The sequence below is a fragment of the Eulemur rufifrons genome, chromosome 3 (assembly GCF_041146395.1).
Source record: "Eulemur rufifrons isolate Redbay chromosome 3, OSU_ERuf_1, whole genome shotgun sequence".
NCBI classification, from domain to species: domain Eukaryota; kingdom Metazoa; phylum Chordata; class Mammalia; order Primates; family Lemuridae; genus Eulemur; species Eulemur rufifrons.
The window spans coordinates 34781802-34803432 of NC_090985.1; the positions used below are offsets into that span (position 1 = coordinate 34781802).

The window sequence follows — 21631 nt, forward strand, 5'->3', positions numbered from 1 at the left end:
CCACTGTAAATATACAATTCCGGGGCAAGTGAGGCAAGCTCTCTAAGACTGTTTTCTTATTCATATAAAGTGTAAAGTCATGCTTTGCAGGGTTGGAATGAAGATTTAATGAGATAATGACACTATTATGTGATGTGCTTAGGGTAGTAAATGCCTCACTCTCCTGGTCCCCTCCCTGCTTCCACTCGCGTGTCTGGGCACTCCAACTTTACCATCCTATTCTCCAGCAACGCTGGGTGTTTTTTGCCTCCTAAATGCTCGCTGCTTTTTCTTGCATTTCCACATACTGCTCCTTCAAAACCCTTTCCCTCTATCTTTGCTTGCCTAACTCTGACTCTTTATTCAGGTATCAGCTTAAATGTCTCCTCTCCAGGGAGACTTCCTGAGTTCTCTCTCCACGCTCTGTAGATTCCACTGCGCTATACCATCTTCACAATATAGTGTAGTCAGTGCTTAAAAGGGTGATCTCCGAAGCCTGACCAGCTGGGCTCCAAACCTGGCTCTTTCACTCATAGAGGGGTGACCTGAAGCAGGATACTTAACCTGTCTTTGCCTCAGTTTCCTCACCTATAAACTGGGGACCAGGGTGACCATGCATTCCTGTTTTCTCAAAACAGTTAAGATTTAGGCCTCTAACCCTAACAGAATTATTACAAATAACCCCTTTCATTGTCAAAACCATTCTTATTGAACAACAAATTATATGGCCACCCTAATAATAATAATAGCACACATCTCATTGGATTACTATGTGAATTAAATGTGTAGATACAGTGACATTGGAGCAGTGTCTACGACACCATAGATGCTCAATAATGTTAGCTGTTCACACAACAGGCATCAATTGTCTCGTTGTATCTCTGTCCCCACAGTCATCTCGCTGCATGGTGAGTCTGTGTTCCCCACCCGACCTGAACCACTTAAGTGCAGGGATATCCCCTATACTAATCATATTTGTACCCCCAGGGTACTGCTCAATGGATAGCTTTAAAGTCACATTTAGACAAAGAAAATAAATCCATATAGCAGTGTTAGAAATTTAGAAATGTTTGAAAGGGAATTGCTATATTTCACAAACAAAGCAAGTTTCAAAAACAAAGCTGCATGCTGAGAATTTATCTGACCATAATTTACTGGTCATCTACTATGCGCTGGTGACCGCTAAGCTCTAGGAGAGAGTTTCTCCATCTCTGAACTACTGATGTTTGGAGCTGGATAATGCTTTCTTGGGGGAGAGAGGACTGTCTTGCACAGTGATGGATGTTTGGCAGCATTGCTGGCCTCTACCACTAAATGCCAGTAACACACCCTCACCCCAAATGTGACAACCCAAAATGACTCCAGATATTGCCAAATGTCCCTCAGTGGGCAAAATAGCCCCTAAGTAAGAACCATTAACGTAATGGTAAGACCTGTCTCCTCCACTTTAGAAATGGTGTTGAGAGGCTGGGACATCTAGTACCTGTGGGTTTTGTATAACAAAAACCATGAATGCAATCCTGACATGGTTTGTATAGGCCTCTGATTTCCTCTCTGAGTTATTAATATTCATAACAAGCTAATTCAGTAATAGGCATTCTTTGTTTAGCTAAGAGTTTAATCAATCAAGAAAGGTAATATTTCTGCATGAAATATTTCATATGTTTTCTACTGTTTAGACATTTATTTATTATTGTGAACCTACTGTTTGACAGATATGGTTTCTCTTCATTTTGGATTTTATCTCTATTGGACATAATACACTTTTCCTTCCTTCTTTGGTCTAATAAGCAAAGAATCTTATATACTCATTGCAGACAAGAGTCATGAATGGTTTTAAAAGATCAGTATCATGAAAGAAAGAAAAAAGGAAAGAAAGAAAGAAGGAAAGAGAAATAACAAAAAAAGGAAAGAGAAAGAAAGAAAGAAATAAAAAGAAACAAACAAACAAACAAACTAAAATCCTCTATTTGAGCAAAATGCCTCAGTGGAAAGGTTCTCATGTGGCCTTGGCACTTACCCGTGCCTTGTGGGGAAGTTATTACAGGTCTTTTGGAAACCATCAGTTCTGACATTTCTCATGGAGATCTAAACAGGATTGGTGAGAGAATCAATTGTCATTATTTGCATTTCCTGAAGCTCCTTTCCTTTTTTTCTATGTTGGCCACCATTCTTGGCGAGCCAGGCAGTGACCTGCCCACTAAGCCACCAAGGAGTCTAACAATGTGAAAATGTAAGCTTCTTAAGATTTCATGTTCCACCTGCAAATGGAAAAGGCAAAGGTCTAGAATCTTCCATGTTTACATAGACATTTTTAGTTAGTGGATCCTTTTTTAACAATAGTAAATTGTAGGGAAACCTCCCATCATTGCCATAGTAAATAAACTTGAACAAGCCCCATTGCCCAGGAAATCAGTGTCTTGATAAAGGCATCAGATTTTCCCTTGAGCCACAGGCACGCAAAGGTCACTCGTGCCTCTTCAGTGACTCTCCTGCCAAATCTCCAGCTGCTCCCACAGACAACCACAGGAGCGTCCTGTCAACAAAGATTTACTGAATGACCGCTGCATGTCAAGTACAGGGATACATCAAGGGACAGCAGTAGCCACTGCCCTCAGGAACACATACACAAGACCCAGGAACTGAGGGCAGCTACAGGACAGTATGGTAAGAGTTTGCTGGCAGGAAATGTGAAAGAGGAACAGCCAAAAAGATAGGGGACTTTCAGGGAGAAATATCAAAGGGAAGATGCTTCCTTTGCATCCATCGTGAAGAATGCTGGGGGAGTAGCCGTGTGTGTGTGTGTGTGTGTGTGTGTGTGTGCATGGGGACTGGGGGGCAGGGAGACATTTTAGGGAAAGGGAACCAAATGCACAAAGGCCTAGAAGTGAAGTAGGGCTTGGTCTGTGTATCACTCAGGGTTCCAGCAGGAAACAGGTAGACATTCAAAGGAGTAAATGAAGTGAGCTCAGGAAAAGGTTTAAGACAGGATTAGGAGAACCCAAGGCTTGATGAAGCACCAGTGGCCCCGCCACAGAAGAAGCTATGTCTACTCCTAGGAGCCTGAAGGGCCAACGGGAGGGGTGGTATGACCTGAACCTGGCACTGCTGTGTGGCACAGGAACACCATCATTGCCCAAACTGCAGCAGTATCAATCTCTCTCTCTCTCCTCATTTTCCTCTCTCTTGCTTGGACTAGCCATGGCAGAACCCAAATGGAAACTGAGGATAAGGACACCTGATAGGTGCAGTCCTAAGATCCCAGTCTTTCAGAGCACAGAGTGGGGCATGGAAGGGCAGTTCTTTAGGGGCACAAGGAGAATAACCAGTGATGTCCAATTGACTCCCAGTTACCCTGTGTGGCTAGAAGCAGGGAGTACACAGGGGAGAAATAAGAGTCAGGAGAGGGGATGAGAGGAGAGGGAGAGCACCAAATCCCACAGGCCCTCTCGTAGTCTCTGCCCCGGGCCTCAGTTGAGAGACAGCCCACATGAGGACACCAGTAGTAGTGGCTGCCACTTGGGGCGTTCACTGTGTAGCAGGCAGATGCTGAGTGCTTTGTATGCAGCGATAGTGATGGCCTTGTTTAATCTTTATAACCCCCTGTAAAGATAACCACCGGGAAGAATCCTCATGTGCTGACTGCTAAGTTGCATTCACTTTAATAGTGACTTTACATGTGCTGTTTCGTTTTATCCTCACAATAATTCTAGGTCACGGGGATTCATTTTTTCTTTTGCATATGAAGAAACTATAACTTCACTGAAATATAAGATTCAGGAGAATGGAGACTTGTTCTGTACCACCAGAATCAGGGATAGCTCTTGGTACATAGTATATAATGGCAATCAGTAAGTACTTCAGTAAAAACCAATGTAGACTCAGAGGCTTTCACAGGTTGAGTGATGGGGTTGACTTCTGACTCCCAAATTCTGAAATCCTAAACCACAGATCCATCCTGGCCAGTGGAGAGGGAACAACCAAGAGCATGCATCTCCCTTCTGCCCTGTGGGCATCCATGAGAACCTGCTTTAGCTGAGACCTCCCTTAAGAAGAGGCTGACTGGCTCACATCCCTTTAGTCTCTCCCCCACCAAGCTCATTCATTTATTCATTCAACAAATGTACCCGGAAGGTCTGCAGTATTGTTAGACTATAGGCTCCAAGAGGGCAGGGTCTGTGTTTTTCTGTCCGCATACAGTGTGCACACTGCCTGACCTACCAGAGGCACACAGTAAATATTTGTTGACTCTGTGGATGAATAAGAAACAGGATAAATGCAAGTGCTGTGCAAAGCCCTGGGGATACAGAGTTCATAATAGGTGGGACGAATCACCAACATGTACGGGCAGTACCAGAGGTCTGTGTGGGGTACCAGCCAAGAGATCAGGAGAGAAAAGAGCGCTTGACCAGGTTGAGTCTTGACCTCCAGGAGTTGAGCAGATGGTTGTTAGACAAACGTGCAGGAAGCTTAAGAAAGAGCATGCCAGGAAAATGGTGTGGCTTCAACAAAACAGTGTGGGGGTGGGGTGGGGGCGGGGGACAGATGTCAGGCTTCCAGGGCCAGAATGACAAAAGATAAAGGTGGAGAGCGTATTGAGAGCCAGGTCACAGACAACCTGTCTGCTACATTATGAAGGTCGGGCCTGGGGCAAACGCCCTTTCCTGTATCTAACCACTTTGCCTTCCCTTTTGCTCATGTGAGCCTGATGCCTCCACGGTACACTAGACTAGGTCCATCCTCTTTCACCTGCTCGAGGACTTCATTCCTGCAAACCTTTCCCACCCCTTCCATCAGCAAGTTTTCCTTCCCTGCCAAAACACTCCCATTATCATAAAGCTATTACAATATACTGTGATCTTTGCCACCTAAAAAGGAAAGTCAAAAGATAATTAAAAAAAAAAAATATATCTCTGGTCACTTATTCCATTTCAGCTTTTGCCCTATTTCTTAGTTACACATTATAGTAAAATTCCTAAAATCTAGGCTCTGTGTTGAGGCTCTGTATCTCCACTTCCTTTTCTCCCATTCTCCTGTACACCCATTTCAAATAAGCTTTGGAGGATTTGACTTTGGCCACGTTGCTAATGCTTCTCTTTTTAAGATTCCCAGCAACCACATTACTGAAACCAGTGGTCGGCCCCTGGTCCTTGTCCCCACTGGCCTTTTCAGCAGCTCTGGGCATAGTCAACAATCTCTTCTCGCTCTCAGTTCCTTCACCTGGCTTCAGGACATCCTGTCTCTAGATTTTCTCCTATTTCACAAAAAAGAACTCTAGATTAGGAACCAAAACACTTATGTTTCAATGAATTCCCAAATTTTACAAATTTTCAACCTTTGGCAGATTGGTGAGCAGATGGCACAAGTACCCTGTTCTTTTTCGCTGACCTCCCACCCCACCACACACTCACACACACACACACACACACACACACACACTGGTCCCTCAAGGCTCCAGACACCTGTGAAGACCAAAAGGAAATCTTCTTTCTCTGCAGTTGCTTGAAAATGAAGGGGGAGGCAGAGGCCAGCAAGGCTTTTTGCCAAGCGCCAGACAGTAAATAAGTAAATATGTTGGGCTTTGCCAACCACATGATTTCCCTCCCGGACCCCTCCATCATCACCTTCCCCTTCTCCTCCTCCACCTCCTCCTCCTCCTCCTTCCACAGTTCTTTAAAAATGTAAAAGCTATTGTTAGCTTGCCCATAGTTTGCATGGATGAAAAGTCCTCCTCCCGGTTTTCCCAGAACTGTTCAGGCTTTAAAACAAAGTCCTGTGACCAAACCAGGACAGCTGGTCATCCTGGTTGGTACCACTTACTAGCTCTGTGACCATGGGCAATTGCTCACCCTCTCTGAGTCTCACTTTCCTTTTCTGTGAAACGGATCTAATAAGACCAAGCAAGGTTGTTATTGGACTGTCCATAAAACAGCATGTGTAAAGGCCTTGGCACAATAACTGGAACGTATTTGCAGTGGATACACAGAAGTGCTCCTCCAGTCCTCTTGGGAGGAGGCTGGCAGGGGTTCCTAAGTGGTAGTGTTATCTCATGCTCATGCTGTAAAACACTCTTGGACCAATTGTGGCTACTTGTTTTGTCTATCTCTTTGAATACAGTAGAAGAGATGTTTTAAAATATGTTAATATCTTAAAGTTCTTTGTATTAGCATACTTTATCTATAAAATTTGTGCTACCACCTGTTATATGTGTCATATTTTTTAAAGAAATTTTTAACTTCATAACTTTTAACCTTGTCTATTTTTAAAAGTTGTTTTTTTTTTAATTTCAGCTTATTATGGGGGTACAAAAGTTCAGGTTACATACGTTGCCCATGTACCGCCCATTTTGTCTCAACTTTAGGCCTTCTTATTTTTAGCCTTTAACATTTTTACTTCTTCCTTAATGTCTTAGTCTTTTTAAATTCATTTTTTTAAAAACTTATATCACTGTTCTTTCCATTCTATATTTCAAAATTCTTTCTTTGTGTTATCTTTTGAAAAGACTACACTTTTCCCTCCTTGCTTTGTAATTTCTCAGAATATTATTCTTTGAACCCAAGTTGTTACTAAAGGTTTTTCATTGTTCAGTTTTACTTTTTAGCGTATGCCAGCTGAGTTCAGCGTGCCTCATTATCTTTACCTGTCTCTTTGATTTTCACTGAAGTTTACCACTTTATCACTCTGTATTTTTTACACTTCATTAAGTATCATTTATAATTCTTTTTCCAGTTCAGGGTGTACTATTTATACAGGGCAGGCAGGAAGGGCAGCCACAGGCCAACAGCTGTGGGGAGAGCCCACGGCCCTGGAGAGGATACGGCCTGGCTCTGGAGCTGCCCGCTGTGGAGTCTCTCACTCCTCCATCCCGTTCCTCACTGAATCCTTGAAGCGTGTAACCTGCACGATGACTCTTCCTCATGCTGCATCTCAAGGGACTTTACTGTATAACACAAACCTGGCCATGTCGCTTACCTTTGACGGGTCACCATGGTGGCATGAGAACTATGAAAACAATGATAATGACAACAACTGCAACTACAGTCAATCCATATTGAGCAATTACTGTGTTATAGGCCTCTTGCTAACTCGCTGCATTGATTATCCAGTGGTATTTTGAGGAAGGTATTCCCATTTTACAGGTAAGAAAATTTGAGGACTAGAACGGTTAGTTAACTGGGCTAAGTTTTATATAAACTTGTTATACACAAGTAAATGGCATTATTGGGAGTCCAAATTCTTAGCCACTGGGCTAAACTGCCAAGCTCTATGTACACAGCAGATCAAGCCAAACTATTGCATATCCGCTCCCTTAGTGAGGGCAATGACTTGCTATGGTCACCCTGTGGTTGCTAAATGGTAGCGCCAGGCTCTAAGGCCCACTCTGTCTGATCCCAGAGTTAACTCCCTGACCACCCCACTGCTATCTCCCCTGCATAGTAAATAATGGACATAAACATTCTTTGTAAAGCAACATAAATAGAAGACTCTAATACTTCATGGTCTCTGGGATCTTTCTTAACCCGGAAGAAGAAAATCTATAATGCATCATTTATCCAGAAATAAAAATGGAAAAATATTACATCACAGACTAGACTTTAGAAAAAGAGGTGGCCTCATATTTCAATGTATATCCAACATTTATTGGGCATCTGTTGTCTGGAAGACACATTCATATACAGCATACACACGTGTGCACACACACACACACACACACACAGGGTTTACCTCACTTATGTGAGGCAAAGGTTTATTCCCATTGTTCAGATGAGAAAGTTGAGGCTCATAGAGGCATTAAGTAACTTGTCTGAGGTCACATGGCCAGTAAGTGGTGGAGCTGAGATAAACACACATCTCCAGTTACAAAAGCTCCAACATTTGACAGGTGCAAATGCTTTAAGTGGGTGGCTGCCCCACCCACTCTACTGAGACCACTCCTCTCCCACAGAGTCCAAACACCCCGAGCATCCAACCTCCCTCTAGAATTCCTCCCTCACTCCCCTTCTTGTCCTCTGTGTTCATCCTGTCTTCCTGCTGCAGCCCCTCCCTCTGCCTAACTCGCAGCTGCTAACACTTCATCGTGGCCCCTCGCGGACAGACTGAGTCTGAAAGCAGAGAGGCTTTGACATGGGCATATTACTCTGGTTGGAAGAATGACTTGTGAAAACACATCACAGCGTGCAAAGAGCACAGGTGGTAATCATTGCTCCAGAATTTCCTACGCTGTTTAGCTCTGGGCAAGTGACTCTCAATCCAGTAACTCTTTTTAAGATTCACTGAAGACCTTTTTCCTGCTCCTTTTTATTTCCTAGGACCACGTGGCAGCCAACCCTTTCTTCTGGACTGTGCTGGAAAAGCCTGCAGACAACACATTCATCCCCTCAGGGCTCCTTCCCCTTTACCAGGCTCTAGAACTGAGCCCTGTAAATGGCCTAATCCTATAGTGTGCTGTCCACGTGACCAGTCTGAACTTGCTGATGGCGTGAACTTTCATTGAGTTAGTCCAGCAAAGGGCTCAGGGAAGGGGTTGGCCAGCACAGCAGTTATCAGTTCAGCCCCCGGCTCCGCCACTCGATCATTCCTTATCTCAAGGGAAGAATTAAACTTTGAGCTTCAGCGCCCACGTCTACAAAATACTCATCTCAGTAGCGCGTACCATATTGGGCTATTGTAAAGGCTAAATGAATTAAAACATGCAAGGCACTTTGAATGACTCCTGGCACATATTAAGTGCTCTGTTTGATAAATGCTAGCTATCTATTAGAGAATTACACCTTCTTCAGCTGGGCTTATTTGCTTGCAGATAGGAGGCCTTTACCTGCATTTCTCACATACACACATTATGTGGTAGCAAAGTATTCAACCTTCCTCATGCACTGTCTGGGATTTATTTACTAAGCTATACTGCTATCTCCGGACTGGGCTTTGTTTCCTTTGAATAGCAAAGGTCTCCTTCAGGTCCTAGCCAGCTCTTGCTTAGATCCTGCCCTCCTGCACTCAAATTCCTGCCCTATCACTGTGAGGCTGTGCAAGCTTAGGCAAGTTACTTAACCTCTCTGAACTTGTTTCCTCACATGTATTATAAAATGAGGCATAATAATAGTTCCATCCCCACTGAGGTTAAATAAGATCATATGTGAAAAGCACTTAGTAAAATGCTCGTCACTTAATATGAACTCAATTAAAGGAAGTTAGACTTGATATTATTTAGTCTCCCAATTTCAGTTTGCACATTCTTCAAAATTTATGATGAAACAGTGGTCCTAAAGACAAGCCAGGGTGCAAAACCCACAAAAGAAAATATTGACAAATATCCAAGTGCAAATCAATCCAGTATTGGATCGCGATGCATCTTTCCTTTATTTCCTCTCTAAATCTTTAAAATAAAACTCACTCGAGGGACAGATCCAGTAGTTACTTTCCCAGAGCCGGTCTTTCCACACACACACTAGCACTTGAGTGGTTGCTTCAGGGAGACCCAGAAATAAATGGAGGCGTCTTCTCTCTGTTCTGCATAAAGCAGGCCTCCTCTTCAACAGCTTGGGCTACAGACTGTGGTGATGTTCCTTGTACCAAGTGTGCTACAGAGAAAATGTAGTGCAAGTTTCTGTGGCACTAGAAAACACAGGCTTTGAGTGCACAGGGAAGAGGGGTCCCCCAGGGAGTCACTCCCTCACCCCTACTTCCACTCTGGGGAGTTAGACAGGAACGCACAAATCCTGCATCCAATGGGGAAGCTGACTCTGTGAGTCCTTGCAACCCTGAACGTCCTGGCATCAGACAGCAGTGCCCACACTGTGGCTGTCACCCTGGGAGGAAGGACAGGAGGTACCCCCGCCTCATGGTGTTGGGGGAAAGGTGAGGTAGGAGTCTTTCTATTCCAGATGAATTTATGGAGGGCTCCTCCCCTCAGTGTGACAACTTTCCTCTTCCCAGTAATTAAAAAACTGGGCCAAAGAGGTGGGCAACTGGAATTCACTATGTGATTGTGTTAAGTCAGTTAGATTCAACAAATATTTTTGGAGCACTAGGATGCCAGGCCTTGGAGAAATGGAGACATAAAGGACACAGCCTCTGCCCTCGGGAGTTTGGAATTTAATAAAACTGATGAACATACAAAAAGGAGATCAAAATTCAGTGTTGTATGCGATCTTCAGATAATTTACAAGAAGATTTACAAGATTTCCCTTTGCCAGCCTGTGACCCACTGTGGAAGATTGCCTTGGAGCTTTCTAAATATACAGATGCCCAGACCACATCCCTGGATTTTTAGTCAGTGGGTATGAGCAGGGCCAAGGGCATCTGTAGTTTTAACTCCCCAGGTGATTGTCATGTGCAGGCAGAGTGATTAACTGGCTGGGATCATCCTTGTTTCCTTCCTTTGTGCCATAGTCCACAAAAAATTCATCAGAGAGTCCTGTCTCTTCCTTTGAAATATCTTCAGGGTTCGGCCCTATACCATCCCCCGCACAATGACCACTGTGGTCCAAGCCAAAATGAAAAGTCAAGGAGATTTTTGAAAGAGGCCTCTAGCTTGTCTCCGTGACCCCATTCTTGCCACACCACAGTCTGTTCTTGTCACAGCTGCCAGCAGGACCCTTGAAACATGCCTGGTAGGTCATGTTTCCCCAGTGCTCAGAGCCCTCCAGGGCGTTCCCATCTCACGGAGAGAAAATCCAATCTCCTTATCATGGCTGTGAGACCCCACATGGTCTGGCCCTTCATGACCTTTCAGAGCTCACCTGTGAAATGTGCTCCTCACTCTCCTGCAAGTCCCTCTGCTCCAGCCGCAGTGGGCCTCATGCTGGGCTGAAGTGGGCTTCTCGCTTCCTTTTCCTCAGAGCCTTTGCACTTTCTATTCCCTCTGCCTAGAATGCTTTTCCAAGATATGCTCATGCCTCACTCCCTACTTCTTTCAGGTCTTTGGTCAAATATCTTCTTATGGGAAAGGCCTTCTCTGAACTCCCTATAAATTAGCAGCCCCACACCTACGCCATCACCTTTTATCCTCCTTATATTACTGTATTTTTCTGCATAGCATTTATCGCACATACACCACCACCATGTGTTAAATATTCCTTGGCTCACTTGTTTATTTCCCGTCTCCCACCACTAGAATGACAGCAGGACTTTATCTGCTTTGCACACTGCCAGTTCATAAAACTGTGTTTAGCACATAGAACTTATTCCATAAATAATTTTAAATTAATTAATAGAAGTGGGAGGTTAGGAAGGCTTCTCAAATGTAGTTTACAAGTGTATAAGAGTAGGAGAAAAAAGTGATCAACAAGTACTTCTTAAGTGTCCCACACCTAGCATATCAACTCTGGGTCAGAGGGGGCTTATACATAGGGTGGGAGGGGATCTCTGCAGAGCTGTAGGTTGAAGGGATTACAAAATACAGCCAATCTCAATAGTCATAACATATATATTCACCCCTGCATGGAACCACAGATCTGCCACTGCCACAATGGAATAGTATTTCCTTCATAACATTTAGTAAAAATTAATAAGAGTAATAGTTGAGCAATTCAGGTATTTTTATGTATCTATTTGATACTAAAATGCAAAACCTCTTTTGAAGTTTTTTGTGAGGTCAATTACTGACCAAGAATCAAGAGTCTACATATGAATGGTCTCTTTCTGGATCCTGTTCTTCTCCATTGGTCCTGGACCTCAGTTTTGCTTCTCCTGGATCCACTAGTTTTGAACACTCTGCTCTGTTTCTCAGACTCTCAACCACCTCCTTTGGAATCTGCAAGTGCTCTGAGGAAGGAAGAAGCCCCCAGTGCTAGGCTCACCATCTGAGTAGTGTGTTAGATACTTGCAGATCTTGACACTTCAGGGTTCTTACTGCCTTGTTAAATCTTAACAAGTGAGTTTGTCTGAATAACTTATTCTTCCTATTTCAATACACATACAGACACATATTTACAAATGTGCATGCACATATGTGTACAAATATATATGTATTTCCTTTTATATATGTATGCATGCATAAATATTTCATTTTATTTTTAAGCATTGGGATCATATTGAATTTATAGATTTGTATGTAAATAAAGTATAAGACATCAGATTTTACTTAATGTATCAGAGATTTGCTAATGTCATTAAATATTTCTAAATGCAATCTTATATTCCCTTGAGTATGTCTTCAAACAAATTATTTTTGTTTCATAATCTTTCTTTTCCTTCTGAGAATTCTATTATTTGTATGTTAGGCCTTTTAATATTGTCACACAAATCACTAAAGCCTTTTTTAAAAGTCTTTTTTTACCCTTTTCTTCCAAATGGCTATTTGCTATTGAAGTATTTTTAAGTTTATTGATTCTTCTATCATCTTCATTCTGCTCTTAATATCATCCAGTGAATGATCTTGTTTCAGATATTATGTTTTTCTGTTTTAGAATTTTCATGTTTTGTGGTTTCTATTTGTCTGCTCATTCCATATCTTTTCATTCATTGGTAGAATATTTACTTTTATATCACTGAAGAAAGTTGTCAGAGCTACTATAATTTTGGCCTGCTAGTTCCAACATCTGGGTCAGATTAGAATAAGTGTCTGTTGATTATCTTTTCTCTTTAGAATGAGTCACATTTTAATGTTTATTTCTATGTCACATAATCTTATACTAAGTTCAAGATATTGTCAATGCTATGTGGTTAAGACTCTGGATTATCTTACATTCTTTTGGAAATAGTGATTATTGTTTTGTTTTATTTTAGCAGGTGATTAACTTGGTTGGAATCAAATGAAAGTCTTTGTGTTCTTTTATCCTTAACTCAATTACTTGCTGTCTGCTCTGTGCATGTGTGGTTCAGGGAAGAGACTATATAAGACTTTCAGGTTCCTGCTCACTACTTCTCTTCTTTTTAGAATTCTCCCCTCACTTTTCAGAAGCTATAGTTGTCCAAAGCTCTGTTCTTTGCTTCTTTGGGCTACCTGAGTCTTTTGCTGGAGTTTTAGCTCCCCATACTGTACCAACTGTGGCTTTCCCTTTAGGCTAAAGCCATAAAAATAGATATTACACTATGCTATTCCCTTTTTCCATGTGTTGACTCCCTTCCAGAATCTACCTGCTTTTCTTCACTGGAGTATAGTTTGGAAGGGGGAAAATGTGAAAATAGGAAGTCTAATTTCAGAGTCCAGCAAGGAGATTTTGATGCATAGGAATAGAATAATGGAAATGGAAGTGAAAAGCAGTAGACAAATGTAGTATCTTTTCACGAGTCAGAAATAAAACTTGAATTCTACCCAAGAGGACCTGAGAACACCAAAGTCAAAAATACAATAACTGATGTGCTCAAAGTCAAGGGTATTCAATGGATACTTTCGCTGAATCTTATTAGTCCATTAACCTTTTTCCCACCTGAGTCTCTAACCCTTTGAATGGAAAAACTTTAGCTACTGAAGTGGAAAGGTAGTGTAAAGCGAGGAAGAGAGAAGCCAACCGTACCCCCTCTTTTTTATTTCAGGTTTCCAATCCACATTGGGAAGGAAGAAACTTTGCATTGGATAGAATGGTCAGGGAAGCCCTCTCTGAGGAGGTGACATTTGATCCAAGATCTGAATGAAGGGCATAGTTCTATTAATATGCTATTAATGGTCTGGATTACTACATTAAGAATTACCTTTGAAATTTTTTTTTTGTTTTTTGCCGCTAATCAGCTCTTGTTGTAACCACCTGACCAGACTGTGTTTGTTTTAGGTTGTGGCCCAGGCAGTGTTATTCATGTGCATGAACACAGCTGGAATCTTCATCAGTTACCTGTCAGACCGGGCCCAGCGCCAAGCTTTCCTGGAGACGCGGAGGTGTGTGGAGGCCAGGCTGCGCCTGGAGACAGAGAACCAAAGACAGGTACCATTTGGAAGGCCATGTATTCCAGTTATCATCTGGACAGTCTCTGAATGACATGGAGATTTTTTCCCTCCCAAACATATCCCAACTTGCAAGTGTTCTCTGAAAGTTTGCGTCATGGGATTCTAGAGTCTAAAATAGTCAAGTTAGACTTACAGTTCAAAGTGAATTGGTCTTATTCACCGCACTCAATTAATTGTTCCCCACAAGAAATAAAATGATTGTAGTCACAAAGTGATTTTCTGAAAATTTTGACTAACATCTATGTTTGGGAACAAGATCATGAGTCCTAAAAGTCATCACACTCTCACCTTTGACTCTCCTTCTTTAAAACTGTAAATTGATATTTCAGATTTTTTTTAATGCATAGCAATTCATATTATAGTAAGCTCTTACAAGAATCTTACCCATCTAGTCACTAATACATCATTCTGATTTTTAGAAGATATGTTGTACATAATAAATTCTATGGATATGATGCCAATCCCAGAATAAGGGATATAGTAGGAAAAGCAAGTTGGATTGGGATGTGGGCAATGATTTCCAGTTTGGAGAGGTTTAAATAAAGGAGTTTCTTGGACTTCTTGATTCGATTGATGCTATAGGGACTTAAAAAATAGCTTCAACCTCAGATAATATATTTCTCCAAAATGAAATTAGCTTTCAAAGGATAAAGATTTACCCCTATTAAAGCTATTCATATCTTCAAAATCTATGCATACCTTTGCTTCTGAAAGCAATTTTCAAAGAGGAATATCAGGAATGTGTTGAAGGGGAGGAGGGGATGGATGTATACCTACATAATGAGTGCGATGTGCACCATCTGGGGAATGGACACTCTTGAAGCTCTGACTTGGGGGGTGTGGAGGGGCATGGGCAATATACATAACCTAAACTTTTATACCCCCATCATAAGCTGAAATAAAGAAAAGAAAAGAAAATTGGTTTTAGAATCAAAACATAGTATTTCCAAGATCATATGCTGTAAAGAATTCTACACTCAATAAATATATTGGTTCTATTATATCAGGCTCTTTTTTCCTACAATCATGTCTTGTTTTATGTAATGTAACATACTTGTTATTTTAAGCTTTATACAATAATAGTTTGGAAAATTATAAAGAAAGTAGCTGTGAAAGACTCAACATTTTTTCGTGACTACTTTGATCAAATCTTCAGGAAAACATGAATCTTTGAAGTGGGTGAAGTGAGGTTTCTGTATAATGGCTGGGCAGACAGGTAGGGTGCAACCACCAAGACTCACCTCCCACCCCCATGTGCTGTCTCCAGGGGCACAGAGAAAACTATCAAATTTCCAGGTCCCTCCTTGACTTCACAGGATTCCGAATAGGGAATTTCTAAGTTAGTGTATAAAATAATTATAGTTAATAGTTTTATTGCAGTTGCTCTGAATAGCTCTTGGAATAATTTAGAAAAATAACTTTAAGAAAGAAAGCACCTTGTACAATAAACATGAGTCTCTCCCAGGACTGTGTATTATGTTTCTGTGCAAAACAGAGCAGTTGTCAGACTGGCACGTCACTCTTTCCATGGGAGCTGTGCCAATTCAGAGAATGCTGTCATGTTAATAATTTATTCAACTGTTATTGATGCTGTATCACAACAAGAGCTGCAATTGTGGGGGAATCATCTGGAATGCCTTGTATTTAGTGTTTATGAAACATCGGAGACACTGAAAATTACTGCCTTATCATATCCATAAGACATTTCTTCTTTTCCCATCCTTCAAGTTGGATGTCTTGGAGTCACTGTGGTCTAGTAATCTAATGTAGTGGAAGGATCTGTCACAGTCCTCCTTAATCTTTATTTTTTTTTTTTTAAGTTGGTAGAAGAAGGAGGAAAGTAATAATATGTAGAGGTGAGAACAAGTTACAACTAGAATGTAGTGAAAAGACCACTAGGGTTTGTGCCACAGCTCTTATTATAATACTTCCCAGCTGGGCCACGTATGCCACTTAAGTCTCAGCCCGTTTCCTCATCTGTACTTGGGGTAATATCTTTTTATTCAGCATTATATTTGCCTCAAATGAGATAAGTATGTGATGCAATACAAAATTATAAGTCAGCCTCATTGTTTTCATGGATAAAATACAAGAAAAGACTATTTTTTGTGGAAGGCTCTTTGTTTTAAGGATTGAGAAAAACATGCTGTAGGCTTCTCATAGTCCTATGTTCACAACTAGGATAAAGTATTTCTGACATATTGACCACCCCTCCTTCCCCCAGGGGCAGTAGCTGAGATACCTAGCTCCCTATCATACAGTGCTAAAGTTACTTTCCATTGGCATTTGATCTCTGCTTCAGGTTCCCATTATCCCTGAGAACTTCCCCAGTGATAGATGGGCAGTGTAGTCTGGCAGAGAAGACACGAGCTTTCAAATGAGACTGCTCTGGATTTGAAATCTTTGCTTGGTTACTATTTTAGTGAGCTTGAGCAACCTCTGAGTCTTAGTTTCTCCATCTATAGTAAGGGGATAATAATGCCCTTCCTGAAAAGTCTCCTTAATGGTTAGAAATGTTGTGTGCAATGTCCCTGCAACTCAGCAAGAGTTTCTATTAGCATTATTATGCATATTGATTTATATGAGTCAGTCAACATAGTTCAGTTCCAAGAAGACTCATTTGAGAGTACATTATGGATTGGCTTGTCTTGGTTGAAATAACTTACGGTAATTTATATGGAAGTAAATCAGGATAGTCATTCTCCTTGGGTATATACAGCAGTTCAGGTATAAAGCCAGAATTCATCATTAGGTTCCATCTATATCTTTTAAAATATCATGTGTCATTAACAAATGCATTCCCATTTATCTCTTATCAGAGCTAATTATAATGCCATAACTGTTAAAAATTCTATACTCTGTGAAGGAGACACTGTTAGGGCCTAAGTGACAACAGAAGGTTTTCCTTGAATAATTACCCCAAAAAAGACTGATGGCAATTTTTTTGAAATTATAAATGCAAAGTCAAAGAGATCATATTCCACAGAAATGATCAAGTTTTGTGGGATTCTTCAAGCACTGACTTATCCTGTAGTAGGTTACAAAGAAAATATTTAAATGACTTAATTTGTTCAACCATGAGTTGATTTACTTTTTGAGGGTCTCTTATGTGCCTGGAGCCCTGCTGGGAATTAGGAGTATAGTGATGACTAACAATCAGTTCCTGGCCTTACAGAGTTTACCAGGTATGGAGGGAAATGGACGACTATACAGACACATATGGAAATAGTGTATGAATCAAACCTACACTGAAGGCTTATAGAAGGCTACCTACAAGAAGTGCTGCCTAAGCTAACATGTGGATAGGATTTAGCCCAGTGGAGAAGCAGTGAAGAGTACCACAGAAAGGGCAAAAACACATGCAAACATCTTGAAAGACAAAAGAACATAGTTTGTTGGGGAAATTATGAGCACTCCCATCATCATTCATTCATTTATTCAACTATCTACCCACCCATTCTGTAGATACAGAGACAAATAAGTCTCTGGATTGGCCCTATAAGTAGAACTTTAATTACTGAAAGAGAGGGAAATAAGAAATTAGGAAAGATATTGATGGTAGCTATATGTTTATATGGTCTATTGAAGGACAGCTGAGCAGTAGGTTTTCTCTGATACCCTCTTGCAAATTGTATACTTCCTCAGTGGGAGACTACTACTTCTATTCAATAAAAAAATATATATTTATTGAGTGTTAACTATGCACCAGCCATTGTTCAAAGTGCTGCGTGCACCAAAGTGAAGAGAATCTGTTATAGATCTCTATTGTGGCGTGTCATACTGGATCTCAATCATGGCATGGCTGCTTGTTAGGATGAACTGTGAGCCCCTGAAGGATGCTCTGGCTCATTCATTCCTCTATTTATCCAATCTAGCATGGCCTGAAAACCAGTATGGAATATATGGCTATAAAATGACTGGAATCATCCATATTTAATGGTGGTTACTAATTGTTTTTCCAAAGAAAAATTATCAAGCAGTAGCCAGAGGGTAAGTGGCACATGAACTAGGCTTCCCTTTGCTTGGTGGGTCCCATGGCATAATGAGATGCTTGAGGTCCTGGGAAACAGGCTTGTTCCTCAGACAATCTGCAATTGCATGCATGGTTCTTGAGGTCAAGAGCAAGCAGGCAGGAGAGATCAGCAAATGTTAAAACCCTTTACTCGATGTCTCTTCTAAGCTAGGGTTTTAATGAAGCTTTTTGAAGGTGATTCTCAACCTTACATCTTGCTTTTTAGTATCTGTCACAATGTCAAGCAGAAATTATTGAAGGGGCTCAAAAGCTGACATTTTTAATTTAGATGATTAGTTGGCAAGAGGTTGAGCACATAGTGTTCCTTTCCTTCAGGAAGATGAGAACTTTGTCTTTTTTTTTGTTTTTAATCACCAATTGCAACTAGCATAGAGCATAATAATTACCTTCTATCTTGATTCTTGGTCTCCAGCTTCTCTCCCCACAATTTGTTCTCCCTCCCCAACGTACAGTGTAGGGGTTGAGAGCAAACCCTCCAGTAAGTGGAAGATCTGGGTTCCAATCCCACTTCCTGTGCTTGCTAGCTGTGGGACCTTAGGCAAAATGCTCCCCCTCTGGATACTTTGATTTTTGTGGATGTGAGATGAGCATAATGATTACACCTTCCTCCAAGGGTGACAAGGAGTGAGAATGTACAGTTCCTAGCCCAAGACAGAGCATGTGCTCAAGGGATATTAGAACAGATGCTGTGATGATGATGTTGCTGTCACTCATCTCTGCAGGAAAATCCTCCAGAGGTCATGTTCCCTCCAAGATAAAATCCAACCACCCATGCAAGGCCCAACAGGACCTAGTTCCTGTTCTCTCTCTAGATCCTTCCCTACCCCTCACCTCTCACCCTGTACCAGACGACCATCAGCTCCCTGAACTGCTATTTCACCACCTTGTGCTGTGTGGTTCTTTCAGCCTACAAAGTCCACTTCCCTCCTAATGTGTCTCTACCCTTCTGCCTCAGCATCTCTTCCCCCACGAGGCTTGCTTTTGCCTTCCAGGCAGAGTTGAAAGGCTTTTTTTGTGCTCCCAGAATGCCATAAAAGTTAAGTCTATTACAGAATATGTCATACTTTATGACATTTACTAATCTGCATTTCTCTCTCTCCACAACCACAAAGACAAGTTAAAGGCAGCTACTCTATCTAATTCATCTGATTCTTTGGTATTTATATAGCATAGCAGCTGAAATATAGTATCTTCTGATCAATGTTTATTTAACTGAATTATATTGAATTCAGACTTTGGCTCCTGGCTTCACTTCCATCTATATGAATGCTGTGATAACGCTCCTGTGTAAAAGTAAAGAGACCTGTGCCCATTGTGACCCCAGCTAAAACCTTGGTGGAGAGAGCACTCTCACCCAATTCAGTGGAGGTTGGGACAGGCTGAACACGCATCTTAAACAGACCCGCTAGGGGAATTTTCCATCTGGAATCTACATCTTGAAGCATCTTTCTTTGGGGAGCTAGATTCTAATTATTGTAGTTTTTGTAATCCCACTTCTCCTCCCAAATGATCCAAATGGCCCATATTTATTTTAAATATTAAAATGAATTAATTGTTTTTCTTTCAGCTTGGAGGATTGCATAAATCTCCTTATGGTAATCATGGCATTTCGAGGTGTCTCAGAAGCTCTGGGGGCACTAGAATAAAGTTTCTGATGATACCATATGTTGCAGCAGCAGGAAGATTATTTTTAAATGCAACAGATGTTTTAGCTGTATTAAAGCAATTCCATTAAACTTAAATATCTTTGTTAGACAATGTTGGTATAAGCTGGTTGTTTGGACAATAGAAAAAGTTGGGTTTCCGACTGAGTTCTGTGTTGGTTGATTTGATGCATATTGGTGCCTTATAACATCTAGGGGATTTTTTTAATTACCGATACTATTAATTAGTAAGGCAGAGCTTTGTCATTTGTTCTTTTATTCATTCACTTAAGGAAGAATCAGGTTTGACCAGAGAGTGGCAGAACCTCAGAATATTTGTTCTTTATGCTTCAACTAGATGGGTCTTCTCATTATACTCCAAAAACCTCTTCAGCCTCCTACCATCAAGTCATTTTTCTTCTATTCTCCTTCTCTTACATTCAAGGCCACCCATGGACCACCCATCGTGTTCAACTTTGTCTGTTATTAACCTATTTCATTTTTACTATTCTTTAATTTATATTGGAATATTCATTGTTTCCTACACATTCTTCCTACCTTACTACACACATGCCTTTGTTTATGCCTTTCTCCCTACCTGGTATAACCTTCCTTTCATCCCTCAACCTTATCTACTCTTCAAAGCTTGGCTCAAATGTCACCTTCTCCACAAAGACCCTCCCAGATGCCCCCAGCTGTGATCTCCATGAGAGTTTCATTTATACATGTCCTTATGGAATTGATCTCTTTCTACATTCTGCTGTGCCCTTGCCTTATTTTTGCTTCTACGCTATGAACTCTTTGAGATTGGATATATGTTTAATTTGTGCTCTTCACAATAGATCCAGAAGAGGAAAAAAACCAAGCTGGGAGAAAAAGCAGAGACAATAAACACGTAAAGGCTACTACTAACTGTGTTTCCCAAATATTCATCCACCTGGAAATATTTGTGAATATGTGGATTTGGGAAATTCTCTCTTCTTGCAATATGATCTCTGGGGTCTTTGCCCTCCAAAACCAAGAGTCTAATCTCTATGCTTGACAGTTGAGAATTTGTTTAACTTCTTCCATCTACCAGTCTAACATCACCTTCTTTACATAAATGACTTCAGCCTAGGTAGAGCATTGCCTGAGCAAAATTTTAGAAATTAAATTTCACCTAGAAGCATCTTCTTGATCATCTTGCTTCTGCAAGTTTCCATTCCTCTATGTTCCATTATTTTCATAGCTTCATTTTATTTCTCTTCATAGTTTCACTTTCATTCCTTTCATATATTCTTGGGAGGGGGGAAGTAAAATGTTTTTCTCATTACTATCCTCCCCCAATGTATAATACTCTACAACTACACTAACACTGGAACATTTTCTATGACGATAGAAATGTCCTACATCTGTGTTATCCAAAACCCACTAACCACAGAAGTCCATTGAGCAGCATGTGAAATGTGGTCATGGTGACTAAGGGATCAAATTTAAATAGCCACACTCAGCTAGTGGCTCCATATTAGACAGTACATCTCTATACTGAGACTTTTCCACACAACTATATCAGTTAAATCCATGTGCAAATAACAATAAACACTTCCTACTCACTTAAGGAAAAAGATGGGGGAAATTCATTGTCAGATTGCAAGGGAATATCAAAAAAATTTTAGAGTGTGAAATAATTCAGGGCCCAGGAAGTGCCCAGAACCAGAAAATAGAGAGGCACCAGAAATGCAGGGAGCTTTCTGTCCAGCTGTGATTCTTTCTCTGCATCTGCTTTGTCCCCTCCCTCTCTCCAAACCAACCTTCTCTGCTACTCAGGCTGTGTGGTGGAAAACAGCCGGCATAAGAGATCTTGAAAGTTTACATCTACTTTGGACTCTACTCTGGAGGAAGAGTCCAGAATTTAAAAAGATGCTCTTTGGCCCAATCTTTTTTTTTTCTTTTTTTTTTTTCTTTTTTGTTTGTTTTTAAGCTCATTATGGGGGTACAAAAGATCAGGCTATATACATTGCCCATGCCTCCCCATCCCCCCAAGTCTGAGCTTCAGTTGTGTCCATTCCCTAGACAGTGCACATCACACTCATCATGTAGGTGTGCACCCCTCCC

The 21631-nt window shown here is 41.1% G+C and overlaps 1 protein-coding gene across 1 annotated transcript in view; it reads left to right on the forward strand.

Moving 5' to 3' along the window:
• The window catches only part of ADCY8 (adenylate cyclase 8), a 221129-nt gene that overhangs the window by 31378 nt on the left and 168120 nt on the right, over positions 1–21631 (forward strand). Inside the window, exon 2 of the mRNA XM_069465970.1 lies at positions 13689–13838. Within this exon, the coding sequence (XP_069322071.1) occupies positions 13689–13838 (150 nt within the window). The remainder of the gene's footprint in view (positions 1–13688; positions 13839–21631) is intronic.